Genomic DNA, 17,780 nt, shown 5'->3' on the forward strand with positions numbered 1-17,780 from the left:
CTTTCCAAAGCTTTCTACCCTGTCAGTATCTCTATTTGATGGTGCAAGAAGTTGGGATACTTAAAAAATAAAATTATTGAATGTTCTGGAAACTAAAGCACATGCATACAGTTATCCAGAGAGTGGTGCAAAGCAAATGAGATTGCAACTTACTAGGAACTGTAGGGCCTATTCCCCAATGTTAGCTGCAAACTCAGAGCTATGTGGACAGCATTTACCAAACAATTGTGTGGAGTGGCTCCCATGGGTAAATCCAAGGAAGAGCGTTTCCTCTCAGTGGCCTGCTTAGAATTTGTTCTTGGCTATCTTCTCAGAGACTTTTCTTTCTGGAAAAAAAAAATTTTTTCTAAACTTGGTTTATAATGAAACTCGAGTCACTATAAAACTTGAGGAAATTTTTTTAGGAAGCAGAAAAAAAAAGGACTCTCTTGGGCAAAGAATGAGAGGAAGAAAAAACAAAGGAGTTAAAAAATAATCAGTATTCAACACTTATGTACCAAGCGAAGAGCTAGAAACTTTGTGCATGTTTTCTACTTAAAACTTCCTAACAAATCAGGCCTGGTGGTGCACACCTATAATCCCAGCTACTCAGGAGGCAGAGGCAGGAAGATCACTAGATAGAGGCCAGCCTGGGCAGCTTTGTGAGACCCTGTCTCCAAACGAAAAAAGAAAAAAAGAAAAGAAGGGGGCTGGAGTTGTAGCTTGGTGATAGAGTACTTGCCTGGTACGTGTGAAGCACTGTATTCAATCCTCAGTGCCACATAAAAATAAATGAATAAAATAAAGATATTTTGAAAAAAAGAAAAAAAAATAACTTTCTAATTTCTATTTGACAAATGAGACAATGGGATAAAATAAAATATTTGTTCATTCATTCACAAACATATTCATCAACTAAGCAACTACTTCTCTTGCACTTAAATACTAGGGAGGAAAATGAGCTAAAATACTAGGGAGGAAAAGGAGAATAAGAAATGTTCCCTGCCGTTATGAGGCTTAGAGTCTAGAGAGGGAGTCAAACAAAAATGCTAGAATGCTGTAATAAGTAGTATGATTACAAATTACAAGCTAATTCTGAAAATTATAAAAGATAGGAAATTAAAGATAGGGAACAAATCTCGCCTGTGGTTCAATGAAGGTCTCAGAGAGGTGAAACTTAAGCTTTGACATTGAAGGAGGAAGAAGAGCAACCACTGGACGTGTGATAAATAGTACTTCAGGCAAAGGAGTGTGTGCAAATTCCTCAAGATGAGAAATTTGTATTATCCCAGAAGTTAAACGGATGCCTGTATAGCTGGACCCCAGTGTTCAGGGAACAGTGGCACAGGAGGACACTAGAGAGGAAGGGAGGACCCTGTGAGAGGAAAGAGCACGCCCAGGGTTATAGCCAAGGAGTCTGTAGACCAGGAATATGAAGCAAGGCGTTGCTCATTCCCCGGCCTCCTCTCTACTGCAATGCAGTTATTCTCAAAGTGCATTCCATAGATCAGCAGCATCACTGTCTCCCAGGAACTCTAAGTTAGAGATGAAACTTCTTGGGACCCACCCAGACCTACTCAATCAGCCTCTCTGGGACTGCAGCCCAGCCATCTGTGTTTTAGCAAGGGGATTCCAATGCACACTTATGTTGGATGCCCACTTCCTGTATGAAGACAGTCACTAACCCTATATGTGGCCACCCATTTGGGTGTTAGCACTATGATCCTTTAATAACCAGTGGGCAGCTGCTTGCCTTACCATATTTAACACTCATTCCAACCTTCCAGGGTCACTCTGCTGAGTGCTGCTGCATAGTTTGCTCAAACACTCTTTTCTCTCTCTTCCTCTTTCTCTCTCTCTCTCGCAGGACAATTCGCCCCAACAGTGCAGTGCGCTCCATCTACAAAGCCTCGGGCTGCTCTGACAACCCCAACCACCACGTCAACTACCTGGAGCACGTAGTTGTGCGCATCACTATCACTCACCCCCGGAGGGGCGACCTGGCCATCTACCTGACCTCGCCTTCAGGAACCAGATCCCAGCTTCTTGCCAACAGGTACAGTGATAGCCTCTGCCTACTATTGTGGGGGTCACAGCAATGCTGAGCTGTCCTTAACAACAGAAAAGGACCACTGCTACTTACTCCTACCCCGAGAGCCAACTGAGGAGCCCCTAGCTGTCATGATCTCATGCTCGTAAATCAGAGTGGTAAACTGCCTAACATTTATAAGCAAGGGAAAGTATGGCATTTAGTAGTTGGATAATTAAAACAACAACAACAACAAAAAAAAACACTGCAGAAAAATCGAAGACCACTTGCTTTTTGCCCTATAAAAGAATTGCAGAGCTCCAAGATGCCTTCCATTGTCTACTGACATTTGTTACAGATTAACTGAATTTGCTTGCCCAAGCACTAACTTTCTTAAGTTAAAGGAAATTCTATTTTCTTTTTTTTTTTTTTTTTGGAAATTCTATTTTCTAAAGCAGATGTTGAAACGTTTTTCTGCAAAGGGCCAGATAGTAAATATTTTGAGATTTGTAGGTCATGTCTATATCCCAGTGACTCAATTCTGCCATTAGAGTACAAAACTACCATAGACCATAGAAACAAATGGTTGATGACTGTTCCAATAAAACTTTATTTACAAACAGACAGTAGGTCACATTTGACCTGAGGCCTGTTTTTATGGTTGACCCTTCAGTCTTTTTTGCCTTAGAGGGTACACAGCTGTCTTTTTATCCTCTTTCCTTTTCGCTGTTCCCTCCTGAACATTTTACCACACAGGTAGGTAACTATATTTTATGTAGGCTGGTCCTGCAGAAGGAATAAGACTAGAATGTTCTAGTACAGCTTTTTATTTTCTCTCTCTGTTGACTTTTGGAGTGGTTGGAAGCCTGGAAGGGTGTTGTCACCGTTGGAACTAGACAGGGGAGATGTCAGTGTGTCTTTCAGGCCTTAATCTCGTTTCCAAAATGCCTAGAAGCTTCTTTAATTTGATTTTTTTGTTTGTTTTTTCCCAGAGGAACATTTAATGGGAGAAAACCCCTTTTTCTCAGTAGCATATACAGTCCAAATAATGAAAGTGGACCTTTTATGTAAGTTCAACCACCAACCCACACTCCAAGTGTCATGGCAATGGTGATCTTCCTGAGGACACTAACAATGAGCCAGCGGAGCCGAGAGGCCAGGGTCAATACAAGTTTGTAGAACCGAATGGGGATTTGCATTTTAAAATCCCCAAATTTCATTGACTGCAAGAAGTGAAAAAAAGAACAATAGCATTTCTAGGTGAGAGACTAGGCATACAGACTCTGAAATCCTCAAGTGAGGTTTTATTTCTGTGCTTGAACTTGCTGTTTTCTTCTTTCAAAATTAACATCTTCCATTAGGACATGGTGAAACCTGGTCTTAATACGTTTCATATGAAGTGCAGCTTTGCCAGGATAAGTACGCAGGTGCAAGGAACGTCAGGTTTCCTTGGCATCAGCTCCTGGGGCATTTCCTCCATGCCCTCCTCCGAGTGTAGACAGAGGTCTCAGCTGCTGCCTGCCAGGTAATTGCCACTACCTGCCTGATGCTTCTTTCCAGCAAGCAATTCCGTGATTAATGGAGGTCTTACCAGCTGTTGTTACCAAAGCCAGGGAAGGCCTTTATTTTTTGTTTTTTTGGGTTTTTTCCCTTTGCTTTATGACTATTCCTCTGCATTTAACTTTGAGTAATCTAGTGAAACACTACAAAGTGCAAAGATTTGCTTCACATATGTAGCTCTTATGCCTTGAGCCCCCTTCCTTGTAGAAAACAGTCCCTTCACCGTTGCTGTTTGCTTGGGAAACTCAGTCTCTTTTGCCTCTCGGGGCTCTTCCTGCATATTTTGCCTTTCATTGTTGGCTTCCCCCAAAAAATGACATCAGTGGGGAAACTTGCAAGCAGAGCAGCTATGGATTCCATCACAGGCATGTGGTGGATTGCAAGGTCACTGGCTTCAGGCTCACATACATTCTTCTGCAACTGACATCTGCTTTGCGCTTTGCAAAATGCTGAATGCAATAGTACTGCAGGACTCACATCAGAGATAAGAGAAAGGCGTCTCAGACATTAGTGACTTGTGCTCACAAGTCTACCTCAGTCTCCCCCATTAAGACCACTGGGAATAAGGTTTGCACCCAGAGCACCCCAGTTGGAAACATCTTAACATACTGCTTTTTGTATATCCTTTAACTTAGCCCTGAAAATACATAGCCATCAAAAAGAGGTAGCAACATTGGAGATTAGAGGCCCTGGAGGCACTGAGAATTGTAAAGGATGTTATGAATTCATCTACCTACAGCTCCCCAAAACCATAGCTCTGGGCAGCTGACCCTTTTAAATGTGAAACAGCTGCACCCGGTCCCATAGCCACCAGTGGCCACCTTCCAGGGCCAGGCTCCCCAGTTCTCGGGCTTCACATTGGCAGTCTCCCTCCTACCCGGGCAGCTAGAGAAAGACAGAGGTTTTTTGGCATTCTTTCCTTCTGGCATATTCTAAAGATTTCATTTTATTAGAGGAAATTTCTAGTCAAAACCTCTCAGTCTGACCTAGTGGCAAGGAGTCCTTGCGTCTTCTCACCTTGGCCCTGAATCAAAGCACAGTCCCAGAACAGGGAGCTGAGAACAGGGAGCACAGAAAGAGACAGAGGGGCGGGAGGAGGAAAGACAAGCTTTGCTCCTGTGTCCTTCGGTTTGGTCTGCAAGGCACTACTTCTCCCCCAGGGAAAAAGGTGGCTAGGTCATGTTTTAGAAGGAATTCATTTGTCAGAGTTTATTCATAAGAGCCATTGTTTTAGTCAGCTGTTGCATCACTGTGAGCGAAATACCTGACAAGAACAACTTAGAGGAGGAAAAGTTTGTTTTGGCTTGTGGTTTCAGACGTTCAGTCCGTGGTCTGGACTCCATTGCTTTGAGCCTAAGGTAAGGCCATGGTGGAAGGGTATGGTGGAGGGAAGCTGCTCTGCACTTGGGGGCCAAGAAGCAGAGTGGTGAGGAAGAGAGTTTGCAGGGAAAATGAATCTTTACCAGGGCTGAGTCTAGTGACCCACCTCCTCCAGCCCCGCCCTACCTGCCTACAGTTACTACTCGGTCAGTCCATTCAAAGAAGGATGTACTGATTAGGTTACACTGCTCATACCTAATCATTTCATCTGTGATTATTCCTGCATTAACAGAAGAGAAGGACACCTCTTATCCAAATCCTAACATCAATAAATGGTTTCCTTGTTGGACACTTATCTATCTTTGTTTCACAGAAGTCAACATTTCTAAGAAAATCATATAAAGCAAGTTAAAAGTAGGAATTACAAAAATTTAAAACCAAGTTTTCCGGGGCTGGGGTTGTGGCTCAGCAGTAGAGCACTTGCCTAGCGCGTGTGAGGCACTAGGTTCGAGCCTCAGCACCACATTAAAAAAAATAAATAAATAAGATAAAGGTATTGTGCCATCTACAACTAAAAAAAAAAAAAAAAAAATTCACCTAGCTAGGATGATTAGCGATGAAGATTTAGACTTCTACCAGCCGCCCCACCTCTCTCTTATCCTTCCAGGAGGTGCAACTCTCTTCTCACAGACTTAGAATTCCCTACACTGCATGCTTTAGTAGCCTGGCAGCCAGCATGGAAAACTCCCCATGGCTTTCAAAGCAGTCCCTCTACCCTATAGTTCACTCATAGCCAACTACAGAAGGAAGGGTGCTGGGAGCCAGCTGGGACCCATAATCTGGGGCCACAGTCAGGGTCATCTCCCCTTTGCGATGAAAAGAATAGAGACAGACCTTAAGTATAACCCAGGGAGGAGAGCCGAAATGACCGAGACTCTCCATGTCTTCTTATCTGAGACCCCTCGTCAGGTGTTGACAAAATATGCGGCCTACTTTGGGGACCTGAAAACCTGATCACTTTTCAGGGCTGCCTTTGCACAGCTCCTTGGTCATTTTCCTAGACATTTCACTGAGGAATTTTTTTCAGAATTGTTTATCCCCTCACCGCAGCGATTCCTTGACGGTCTGTTTTCTGCAAAGTGCTGAACACTTTGACACGTCTGTGTGGGCCGTCTGGAGCCCCTCAGTGGCTCCCTGTCTTAGCTGATGGGCACTTGCCCGAACTCCCGTGGAGAACAGCTGTTGGAGGGAGAATGTTTACCCAAGCGTCTGCAGGTGCTAAGCACTGGAAGGCACTCAGCAGCATTTAGAAATCTAGTCCAACTTGAGCTTCTTGCCCCATTAGCCCAGCAGGCAACCTTCCCTGGCAAACCACTTGGATAATTTAGTGGGTTGGAGCCATGAGTCAATAGAGCAGTGCTAGTGTGGACAAATGGATAGTTCCTTCTCTCGCCTTTGTTCTCCCCTTGCCTTCCCACCCTTTCAGTCCCCCTCTTGGCCTGTATACCCTGTTTAACAAAAAGCCAAACAGAATATTCAGAGCAAGTGGTTTATTTTGTTGGAGACCACCGAGATCAGGCATGCAGGGAGAAGCAAGAGGAGTTTTGGTCCTTTGAAGACATCTTTAGAGCCAGGCACAGTGGTATGTATACACATGTAATCCCAATGAATTGGGAGGCTGAGGCAAGAGGATCACAAGTTTGAGGCCAGCCTCAGCAATTTAGCAAGGCCCTAAGCAACTTAGCAAGACCCTTAGCAAGACAAAATAAAAGGGGCTAGGGATATAGCTCAGTGGAAAAACATCCGTTGGTTCAATCTCCAGAATCAAAAAAAGAAAATAAAGAAAGATAAGAGCAGATTTCAATGGAAGCTTTTAAACTACAGCATTCAAATTCTGCTTTTGTAAAAATTTTTCAAACAGAAGTTTGTCCCATCAAATTCTTCTATTTGTTAGACTTATGAAAAGCTGCGTTTTTTTTCTGCCTCAATCTCTCCCACTCTCAACTCATTCCGTTTTAGATTCAGCTTAGCTCCATGGTACTCTGTTCCAAATTTTGAGCACCAACTAAAAGCTGAAACTTTGCCTCCCTTCCAGATTTGTAATCTCAGTATAGTCTCGAGTAGAGAGAAGTTTGCTTTCTAGTCTGTATAATTAACTGCATCTAAAATGTAGCATTCATACTTTAACCACTGTTGTCACTGCCCTAGCCAAATGTCCAAGAACAGATAGTTGACTTGAATGTAAGTGCCTGAGGACTTACAGTAAAAACTACACTTTTGCATTAAAAATTTGACATTCCAATGAGGCTCCATGAGGAGAACCTGTTTCCTTCATTCAAAAAAAGGTACAGTCTTTGGAATTAGACAGAGGTTCAACTCTCTTGACTTCAACGATTTCTGTTTAAATTTGGAGAAGTGCATTTCCTCATTTATAAAATAGGTTTAACAGTGTCTGCCTCACGAGGTTGGTACAAGCATTAAACAGGATAACATACAGCAAGTACTTAGCTCAGTACCTAGCAAGGTAAGCACTTAGTAAGGAGTGTTTACACAGTGCCTCTGAAAGCACCTGGTGAAAGGGTCTATCAAACACAGATGGCCAGGTCACTATCCCTGAGATTCCAATCCTGTAGGTCTAGGGTCAGCTCCCAGGATTTGCGTTTCTAACGTGCTTCCAGGAGAGAGTAAAGCTTCCTGTCCATAGATCACACCTTGGCCCCATATAAGCTCACTCAGCTTTTTCACACGCATATTCTTGATATTTTTGTGTCATAACAAGACTTGTGAGTAATATGCTGCTGGATGTTGTGTAAATAATTTACGAAGGAGTCTATAATATAAAACAGATTCTTAGATAAAAGTCATCCACTACAAAATGGAATAAAGCTTCAAGAAGATCAATATTTATATCATATACCCACAAGAAGGAATGCATGTGGGATTAGTGAATGACAACATAAATAAAGTCATCATTTCAGATTTTCCAAACTTCTAGAACACCCAGTACCTTTCTTTCAACCTTTCTTAAATAAGCAATTTAGATTAGGAAAGAGAAAAGACAAATAGTGCATTTTAAATACCTTCTATCAGAAGCAAATGATCTAAACATTACAGAGACCAAACATCTAAAGAAAACCGAACACTCAATTACAGTTGAACCCAATGAATGTTTCAGGCATTCAGTCTGCTGTACCTTTTCAATTATAATGAGGCATTTAAAAATTAAAAATTAAAAAATAAATAAAATAGAAAAAGAAAATCTTCTGAGGATATTGGTCTAATTTCATAGTGAGAAATACTCTTCACGTAGCTGTGGGTAATTCTAAAATAAAGATCCACCTACAATTTTAGAAATAATTATATGGTAACCCATGGCTATTGATATTTTTAAATGCCTTGTTATTTAGCTGCCGTATCATCATAAAGGAATTTTGTAGTCTTGATACATTGGCTAAACTCTGTAAGTGAAAGGGGAAAAAGCTTACAGTAATTGCATGAGTTATTTTGTGAGTTAATTCCTCAAAAGGATGTACTACACTTAATGGAAGTAATGGAAGTCTTTTCTCCCAGGCTTCATTTAAAGCAACTTATTTGAAAATTGCTCTCAGGGATAGAGCTGTGGGCACCATTTTAATAACCGGGTGTGTAATCTGTGCCACATATATCGTTTTATCCACATAATTATGTCAGCTTTGACAAAACTGGATTTCACTACAGCAGAAGAGAATCCACACATGGAGTTTATCCACTCTGACTTTCAGTACACTGCCTCTGTTTTAATAATACTTTACCAACACTAATAATGTTGGCATGTATCAGGATTCCCCTCTGTTGGCACAGTATAGATGTTTAAACTGGGCAATCAACTTGATAAAGGGTGACCCCACAACTACCTCCTTCACAGATGTCCATAGTTTTACACTTGATTGTTTTGGGCAAATATGTTCTTTGCAACACCAAGCTAATCTACAATCTACATTGCCTTTTATTATACACAAAGGATGCAATTTTTTTAAATGGTACAATGCTCCAAATATGGAATAATCCACATATTAAATCAGAATGAAAATACGAAAGCATACATCCCCATTTGAATCATCTGTGCCTATAAAGACAGGCTGAGACTGGAAATATAACTGTCCCTTAGGTTGACACCACAACAATCCGTATCTGTTTCTTTCAACAGCAACTCTTTTGGCAAAAAGTAATGGTCACATTCGGCTTACATTTTCATTTCTCTCTTCAACTTTTATATTCACACAAAATCAATGAACATTCCAAGTCTGTAAAGTGAAGCAACCAGGGGCTGGGAAACTGCTTAGCCACAGACATAGGCAAATGTAGACAAAGCCCATTTCTATTTGAGCTTTGAAACACTGATTTGAATTGTGATTTGCAAATATTTCTCTTTGGCACCCTGTTTATATTTAAGTTTTTGTCCCAAATGTGATTAGAAAGTGAATGGTAGCAAGAGAGTGGTTTTCAAAGGTGGACAAGAAAGGGTGGAAGGGAGGAAACATGGGGCTGTTAATCCAGCAGTGAAATAATTGACCCGTGAGTAATTAGAAGTTGGCTGAGGCTGTGGAAACAAGGCTGCCCCTCATGTGATGGCAGCCTCGAGTCTCCTTTGTAGTTTTTGGATGTGAGGCAATGAGCCAAATGTTCTGTCTAAACTGTTTGGGAACTGCTTTTAAGTTCAGCACTCTAGGAGAGGTATTATGTGACAAGTTATTGCTTCACTGCCCTCGAATGGCACCATGGCCTCAAGGAATTAGAGGGTGAGTTAGAGCTGCAGAAGGTAAGGAAGGAAGTGGCTTCAAACTGGTTTTTTGCCTCTACCCATTTCCATGTCAGCACATTTCCCCCAGTAACATACCTGGCAGGAAAGGCAACCTGGAGAAAGTTCCTCTTCCTCTGTCTGTGAGTTACCTTTTGCCCAGCATACACACATCCTAGGGTTTTCAGTGAAGGAGTCTATGGATATAGTCCATTACATAATGGCCCAGCAATTTTTTCTTGGCCAAGTAAGCCATAAACTTAAGCCATAAACTTAAGAAAACAGTCTTCTTGTGGTTGTGCACTGGATCATGGATTCTCCCTAAAATGTACCATTCTGACTCTATGGAGAACCAATTATAGTAGTAAAACAGTTACAAGAAGAAGACACCATTTACATCCCTGTCATTATAGAGGAACACCACCAGATCCACTGTGGGCCTCAATGATGTGTTGTACAATTGTGTTCAAAGAGGTAACCTATATAGATAGCATACGAATATTCTAAAGAAAAAAAAAAAGACGAGGCTTCATTAGCCTACTCTTAGATTTGAAAATCACTGCCTGCCATTAACTCCATTAAGAAGATTAACAAAGCACATTTGCATATTCCAAAGATCTGAATTATTTTCCACTAAAGGGATCTGTGTAATTTTGTTTAATTCAGTCTTTCCAGAATTTTTGACAAAGACAATTGAGAAAGCTATGTAATAATTTTAATTTTCTTTCTTTGAAGGGCTCAGGAACACATAGCAGGTGGTTTTCTTGTTTATTGTCTTTCTCTAGGGAATAGGGTGTCAGCTATTCACCCACTAGCACATCCAAATTTGTACTACTGCACCCTTCAGCTACAGAATTCAACTAACATTTTAGAAGGAGCCTCAAATACATTAATCGAATTGCTTTTTTAAAAATCGGATATCTAATACACCAAGTTTTAAGGAAGTTAAAACAGTTTTGTTTTGGAGGGTTTTTTTTTTATTTTAAGAAAAGCATATATGAGCTTGGATTGCAGGGCTTGCCTTGCACATGTGAGGCACTGGGTTCAATCCTAGGCACCACATAAAAATAAATAAATAAAATAAAGGCAATGTCTCCATCTACAATTAAAAATATTAAAAGAAAAAATAGAAGAAGAGCATATTTCCTTCCAAAGGGAAGATCTACATAGAAGGTCAAATTGTAACAAGTTACTTGGGGAACATGAAATTAAAGCAAGAAGAGTTGATCGCCACCAACATCCAGTTGCCATGGCCTTTAGCTCTCATTCCCTCTGAAAAGCAATAACTGGACGTGACTGCTCCTAAGACAGAGCTAGAGATATTTTCCTTCTCTGTTTGCCTCTTTGATCCTCAACTTATTCTTACTTTGTCATTTTTTTTCAATAAAACAGTAAATGTACATAATCTGAAAAAAGAAAAGCAGTAAAAACATCTGTATTTTGCCCCATCATTTGCTTTCCACTTGCATGTTCCATCTTTACAGATGTCTTTGACACCTTTTGGATAGTTATTTGTGTGGTCACATTTATTAGCATAGATACCTATATAAATGATATGCCTGTTTCTCACTATACCTGGTTTTACACATTATTGACAACTCTTTACCCTTAATAAGGATTTTCTTTCACATTTTGTATGCCTCAGGATTCCATCACAGCAAGCAGAATAATTCTAGCTATTTCAAGCAGAAAGGTATTTCATATAGGGAATTAAGAGCTTAAAAATGTATTAGAAAGGCCAATAAAGCAGACTCTTAGCTGGGATTCCAGGCAGGACTATCTCAACTGGATAAGAGTAGCAGGCAGTCTTGATACTGAGCCATAATTTCTATATAATGCAATTCACCTTTTTAGGAGAATAATTCTGTGAGTCTTGACAAACTAAATAGCTATATAACCATATACCATTACTTTCAAATTATAAAACAATTCTATCACCCTCAAAATTTGTCCCATGCATCTTCTCATGTCCCCTCCCCAGTCCCTGGCAACTACTCATCTGTTTTTTACTTATAGTTTTGCTGTTTCTAGAAATTGGTATAAATGGAATCATATGGTATATAGTTTTTGTGTGTGGTTTCTTTCACTTAACATAATGCTTTTAAATTCATTCATACATGTTAGTGTATATATTGGTGGTTCATTAGTCTTTTGTTACTGGGTAGTATTTCATTGTATTCATATTCTGTAATTTGTTTACCAGTTGATGGTCATTTGAGTTGTTTTTAGTATTTGGCAATTATGGACATCCACATGGAAATTTTTTTTGTGGACCTATGTGTCTTCATTTCTCTTTGGTGAATAGCTGAAAAAGAGATCATTGAGTTTTATGGTAATTGTTTGTCCCTATAAGTACTCTTAAACTATCTTCCAGATCCTTTGTGCCATTTTCACATTCCCCTCAAGCATGTGAAGAAGTTCCAGTTGCTCAACATCTTCAGTGATTCTACTGAAGTTTTATGGGTGGAGCCTTGGCCTGCTTTACCTGCTTCCCAAATGGTTGTCCCTGAGGTTTGATATTGCATGGCCAGTCCCAGGTCAGTTTGCTCGTGGGAGAGCAATGATATATGTATGGATCTACTAGTTGGTGAGACCTAAGATAAAGTCAAGCTCCATGCTTAGCTTACCTAAACACTCTGATGGATACAAAAAGACCATTGATGAGGCCTTCGATGTACTGTCACTGAATCTGATAGAGCATACAACAGTGGTTGTGGTTCTCTTTCAGGCTATTTGATCATTCCATGGAAGGATTTAAAAACTGGGAGTTCATGACCATTCACTGCTGGGGAGAACGAGCTGCTGGTGACTGGATCCTTGAAGTTTATGATACTCCTTCTCAGCTGAGAAACTTCAAGACTCCAGGTGAGAACCCCTGTTCTATAAATTAGTTTATTCAGCAAGAAAACGATAGAGTATGTTTTAGCCAAAGAGCATTCCATACTTGTCTTAGTCTGTTTAGTGATGCTACAACAAAATCCCTGATACTTTCCAAAAAAAAAAAAAAAGAGGTTTATTAAGCTCCCCCTCCTGAAGTTTCAAGAACATGGCACCAGCATCTGCTCAGCTCTAGTGACAGCCTCATGGTGGGTGGCATCACACTGGTGGGAGCATGTGTGAAAGTGATGAACTGTGTGTGCAGAGGGGACAAATTATATAAAGTGGCCTTGGTTTATAACAACCTACTCTCTCAAAAATTAATTCACTTCTGCAAGACCCAACCCATTAGACTAGTATTAATCCATTCATGAGAGTGGTGCTCCCATGATCTAGTTATCTTCCACTGGGCCCCACCACCTCACCACCAACACAGGGGACCAAACTTCCAGCACGTGAATCTCTGGAGGCTAAACCATGTCAAAACCATAGCAACACGCATACTTCAACATGGTCTTTTTTCACATGATTCATTTCATGTGTGTTTTGAATTGTCTTTACACATTCCAGTTTTCAAAAATGCAGTTCTCAAGAAATTAAAAGATAATAATTTAGAAAAAGAAATAAGCAGAAAAAATTTAGCTGTAAGTATAGGACCAAACATGGCAGCTATTGATTTATGTTTCAGAATAGATGATCCACATCTCTAACCTTTGCCCGTAAATAAGACATCCTTGTCCACCCACTATGATTTAAATTGCATGGTCATAATTTCTGCACAGGAACAGATAGGTATCCTTAGTTATTTCCTTTTATTTCTTCTGTTTTCTCTAAATTTAATTTTCAGTTCTGACAAGACATTGAGCTTGGCCTACACCACCTAATCTCATTATCACTAAAGAAAATAAATGATGGTATTCTGCCCTGCCTGAGCCTAAGAGCCAAGGAAAAAGAAAACCTTGATACACAAAGTATGGAAATTAGAATGGTAACAAAGGTCTCTTCAGGCAGCTGCACAGAGCATATGAAGCCTGTTTGTAACACAAAAGTACAGATGCAGCATTGGTGGGAGATTGTGTTGCCCCTGACAGATCTCTGCAGAGCAGCTGGCTCAGAAACGAATGACTGTTTGATAACTACCCAGCTTCCCACCCATCCGTGGACACACCTTCAACCATTGGGTAAAGCTGCCCTTTACAACACTCTATACAGTCCATCTACAGAACCATACCTGGGGGAAAATTTTAGTACTGACATCCAGTACCTGCCCTCTGCTGATTCCAGAATAAATTAACCCAAATATTTCTCAATCTTAAAAGAGTGTGCACCATTTGGATTCCATGGGCTGCATGGGGAAGAGAAGGCACTCAACAGAACACAGGGAGAAAGCACAGGTTTCCCAGCATTTTGCCTGCCTATCCAGGAAAGATACTCATTCTGGGAGATCCATTTTCAACCACTACATTTTGGTTCTCTCTTCTCACCCAGTTGTGTGATGAGGTTCATCTATATTGCCACAGTGGTCCCTTATCAGGAAGACCAAAATCTGAATGGTGAATCAGAATAAAAGTTGTATTAAAGAGCATCCATGTCTACCTCATCTCCAAACTGCAGCCTGAATATAAAGGGTGGCCAAGGTTTTATCCAGAAACCAAATATTTCACCAAGGCAGGGCTGGTAGAGAAGACAGATTATAGACCACAGTTTCTAGACACATCCTCTCCATCATAATCTGCCTAGTTCCTAGGTTCTCCCTCTCTCCTTTCCTCTTCTTTTTCAAGCTTCACTTCTTAGTTTTGATCTGGTCATGGCACTTAGAAGGAATGACAGTGTGTTGACTGGGCTGGCTGCCCTGACCAAAGGCATCACTGCAGGGCTCCATGTCAAGAGATCCCATAGAAACAAATACTATCCAAATGCATCAGTGCAGACAAAAGGGTACATTATCTGTTGATAATTTTAAATAGTTAACAAAACTAACTAAAAGTGACTCTCCTCTTTATTATCACCAGGAATTCTGCCCTCACAACAAGACCAGACTGCTCCCATGCTACCAGTTAGCCAGTCCCAGCAGACAAGTCAGGGGCTATGAATGTAAGCCCCTCTGTCCTCAAGGAGTTTGGAGTCTACCCAGAATCAATATAATTATCTGTGTCGAGAGCTCTTTGCAATAACTTAGATAATCTAGCTTTGGCTATTTCATAGCATTGGTTTCTCTTTATATAGTCAGCACTCTTTATCTACAGGCACTGCGTGGTCCACATTCATGAATTCAACCACCTTGGATGAAAATATTTGGAAAAAAGTTATATCTGTACTAAATATTCACAGATATTTTTCTTGTCAATATTCTCTCTACAATACGGTATAACAACTATTTACATACCATGCATATTGTATTAGGTATAAGTAATCTATGAATGGCTTGAAGTATTTGAAGTAAACAGAATAAGTGTAGGTTGTGTGTAAATACTATTGCCATTTTATAAAAATGTCTTGAGCATCCATGGATTTTGGTATCGTCAGGGGATCCTGGAATCAGTCACCCATGGAAACCAAAAGACAACTGTACTATTGATTTTTTAAAAAAATATTTTTTGTTATAGTTGGACACAATATCTTTATTTTGTTTATTTATTTTTATGTGGTGCCAAGGATCAAAACCAGTTCCTCACATGTGCAAGACAAGTGCTCCACCACTGAGCTACAACCCCAGCCCCACAACTGTACTGTTTAAATGCTCAAATTTAACCCCAGTCACTGTCCATCATTTTAGAGATTTTTTTTCATTCCAAAGACAGGTTTTGTGTATTTTTTTTCCATACCAGAGAACATATGATTTCATGTCAACCAGTCTTTCATGTCAAGGTTAGTTACACCTTTGGTAAGGAACTTTCACTTTCCCATTTATGGGTGTGTTTGTGTGGTGCATGGGTGTGCGCTTACACATTTCTGTGTTTGTTTCTATGTCATAAGATCCTGTGGTAGATTTCTCCCTATCTGATTAGTTATGGGTGTCTTTAGTAGGCTACTGGAGATGTGGGGTTTTTTCTAGTTCAATTAAATGGCAGACTCTTCCCTGAATGTAGAGGTTCCTGACTCCACACCGGGTTTATATTTATCTATTATTTCTCCCCATTTGTTTATTATTAAATATATATTGGGATTGGTTTTATATTTTGCACATTAACCTATATATGGAGACTGCATTTATGTATTAGAAAGTAGGATAGATTTTCCTCCTTCTCTATTTACACAGCTATTTCTTAACAGCGTGTTTCAGTGTCTGTTACTGAAACTGAAAAATCTATAGAATTTAGAAAAAGTGGTAGAGGTTAAAAAAAAATTGATGCCCCAAATATGGCAGTATTTGATGTGAATCATGGCAGAGGGCCTAAGGAAATAAAATTATATAATAAGTGAAAATTAAAGAGATGAATTGCCCAGCAAAGATATCCCTCTTGGGCTTACAGTGTCCTTCAGACATGGCACAAAGAGACATAATCAGTTTGAGGCTTCAAAGCACTGAGGAGGGCAAATTTGGGGATGTAAAATGAACCAGGTTTTAGGATGACTGATAGATGGGATGACCTATAGTGTCCTTGTATTGTGTACTCCATTGGAACACTTGAGAGATGCCTTAGCAAAGGAAGTTTTTTCTTGCCTTGCTACCTCAAGGCAATCAGATAGGTCATCAATTTTCAGTCATCGTTCATTTCTTGCTACTACTTAATTAATGCATGCCGCTTAGAATTCTTAGCCTGAATAGCAGCCTGGTAGTGAAAAGCATACCCATTTACAAATGAGTCCAAAGGAAAACTGGCAAAGGGCAAAACACATGCATAACCCCACTGTACTGGCCCAGTGCACATGTAAGAAACAAATGACTGCATCACAGAATCCAGAAGATCCTTAACTTACGATGGCTTAACCTGATTTTTCAGCTTCATGACTGTGGGAAAACAATGTGCATTCAATGAAAAACATACTTAGAATTTTGATTTTTGATGCTTTCCTGGGATAGCAATATGCAGCATGATAATCTCTCACCATGCTAGGCAATGGCAGCAAGCCACACTCCCACTAGCTGCGCAATCATGAGGGGAAGTAACCGATGCTCCACCATGTAATGTGCCGCCACCAGTTTTTGCATGTTATATTTTGTGTTTTCACATCCTGTCGTGTCTACAAAACATTCATCAATGTGTGTACATGAGATATTCAACACTGTAATATAAAGCAGACTTGTGTTTAGATGATCTTGCCCAGCTGTAGGCAAATGTAAGTGTTCTGAGCACATTTAAGGTAGATGATGCTAAGCTGTGATTGATGTTCCAAAGGTTAGGTACATTAAATGCATGTTTGACTTAGAACAGTTTCAACTTGTGATGGTTTATTAGGACATAACCTTCTCATAAATCAAGGAGCATCTCCATGTTTATTTCTAAACATCAGTTTCCTAAACTCCTAGAAATGAACAAGAGACAGTATTGTAAAATGGTATCAGAACTCAGGATTTGGATTCAGAATGGGTTTTAATATAAGTTTGTCCTCTTCTTATCCTTTGGGAAGTTATTTCTATGCCCCAGTTTTCCCATCTGTACATTGGGAGTATTAGTACTTACTTCAGAGAAACTGTGCACATTAATGGAATAACATTTATAAAGCATTTAGGCCTGTGCTTATTAGCACATAGTAAGCAGTTAGAAATGTTAGGCACTGATTTTATAGGTTATAGAAGCTAATAGATGAAAACCCCTGACAGCTGAAGGTCATCACTCTGAGCTAGCCCTTGACCCAACTGTGACCAGGCCCAGATTCCATTTGTTAAGCCAAGGTGAGAGGGGTCCTGCTTTCCTCTTGGCATGTTTCCATGTTTGTAATGGTTTTGTTTTAAATCACTTCTGCTTATGGTTGATTTCTTTGATGTGAATCTTATTAAACTTAATGGCCTTGAGGCAGTTTCCCCCATTTTTCTTAAACATTTTGCATTGAATGCTGTAATTTTATGAAGCTAAGAAATAAATGGATGAATAAGGAGCAAGCTAAAGTAAAATTTTCCTTATGAGCCACCCAAGGGAGGTGAGATATTTGCCTCAGGCCTCAAGGTGTCCTTGACTATAGCACCCTACTGTGCAATACTGTCCAAATGGTCTATATATGTGCCACCCAGTATAGTGGCCACTAGCTATCTGTAGCTACTGAGCATTTGGAATGTGGTTATTGTAATTGAGGAAG

The 17,780-nt window shown here is 40.1% G+C and overlaps 1 protein-coding gene across 4 annotated transcripts in view; it reads left to right on the forward strand.

Moving 5' to 3' along the window:
• Positions 1 to 17,780, forward strand: part of Pcsk5 (proprotein convertase subtilisin/kexin type 5) — a 448,718-nt gene that overhangs the window by 264,126 nt on the left and 166,812 nt on the right. For all 4 annotated transcript variants that reach the window (XM_015492940.2, XM_048806923.1, XM_015492941.2 and 1 more), the window contains 2 exons: positions 1,847 to 2,035; positions 12,394 to 12,530. In XM_015492940.2, coding sequence (XP_015348426.1) covers positions 1,847 to 2,035; positions 12,394 to 12,530 — 326 coding nt within the window. The remainder of the gene's footprint in view (positions 1 to 1,846; positions 2,036 to 12,393; positions 12,531 to 17,780) is intronic.

The sequence above is a fragment of the Marmota marmota genome, unplaced genomic scaffold, assembly GCF_001458135.2.
Source record: "Marmota marmota marmota unplaced genomic scaffold, marMar, whole genome shotgun sequence".
NCBI classification, from domain to species: Eukaryota; Metazoa; Chordata; class Mammalia; order Rodentia; family Sciuridae; genus Marmota; species Marmota marmota.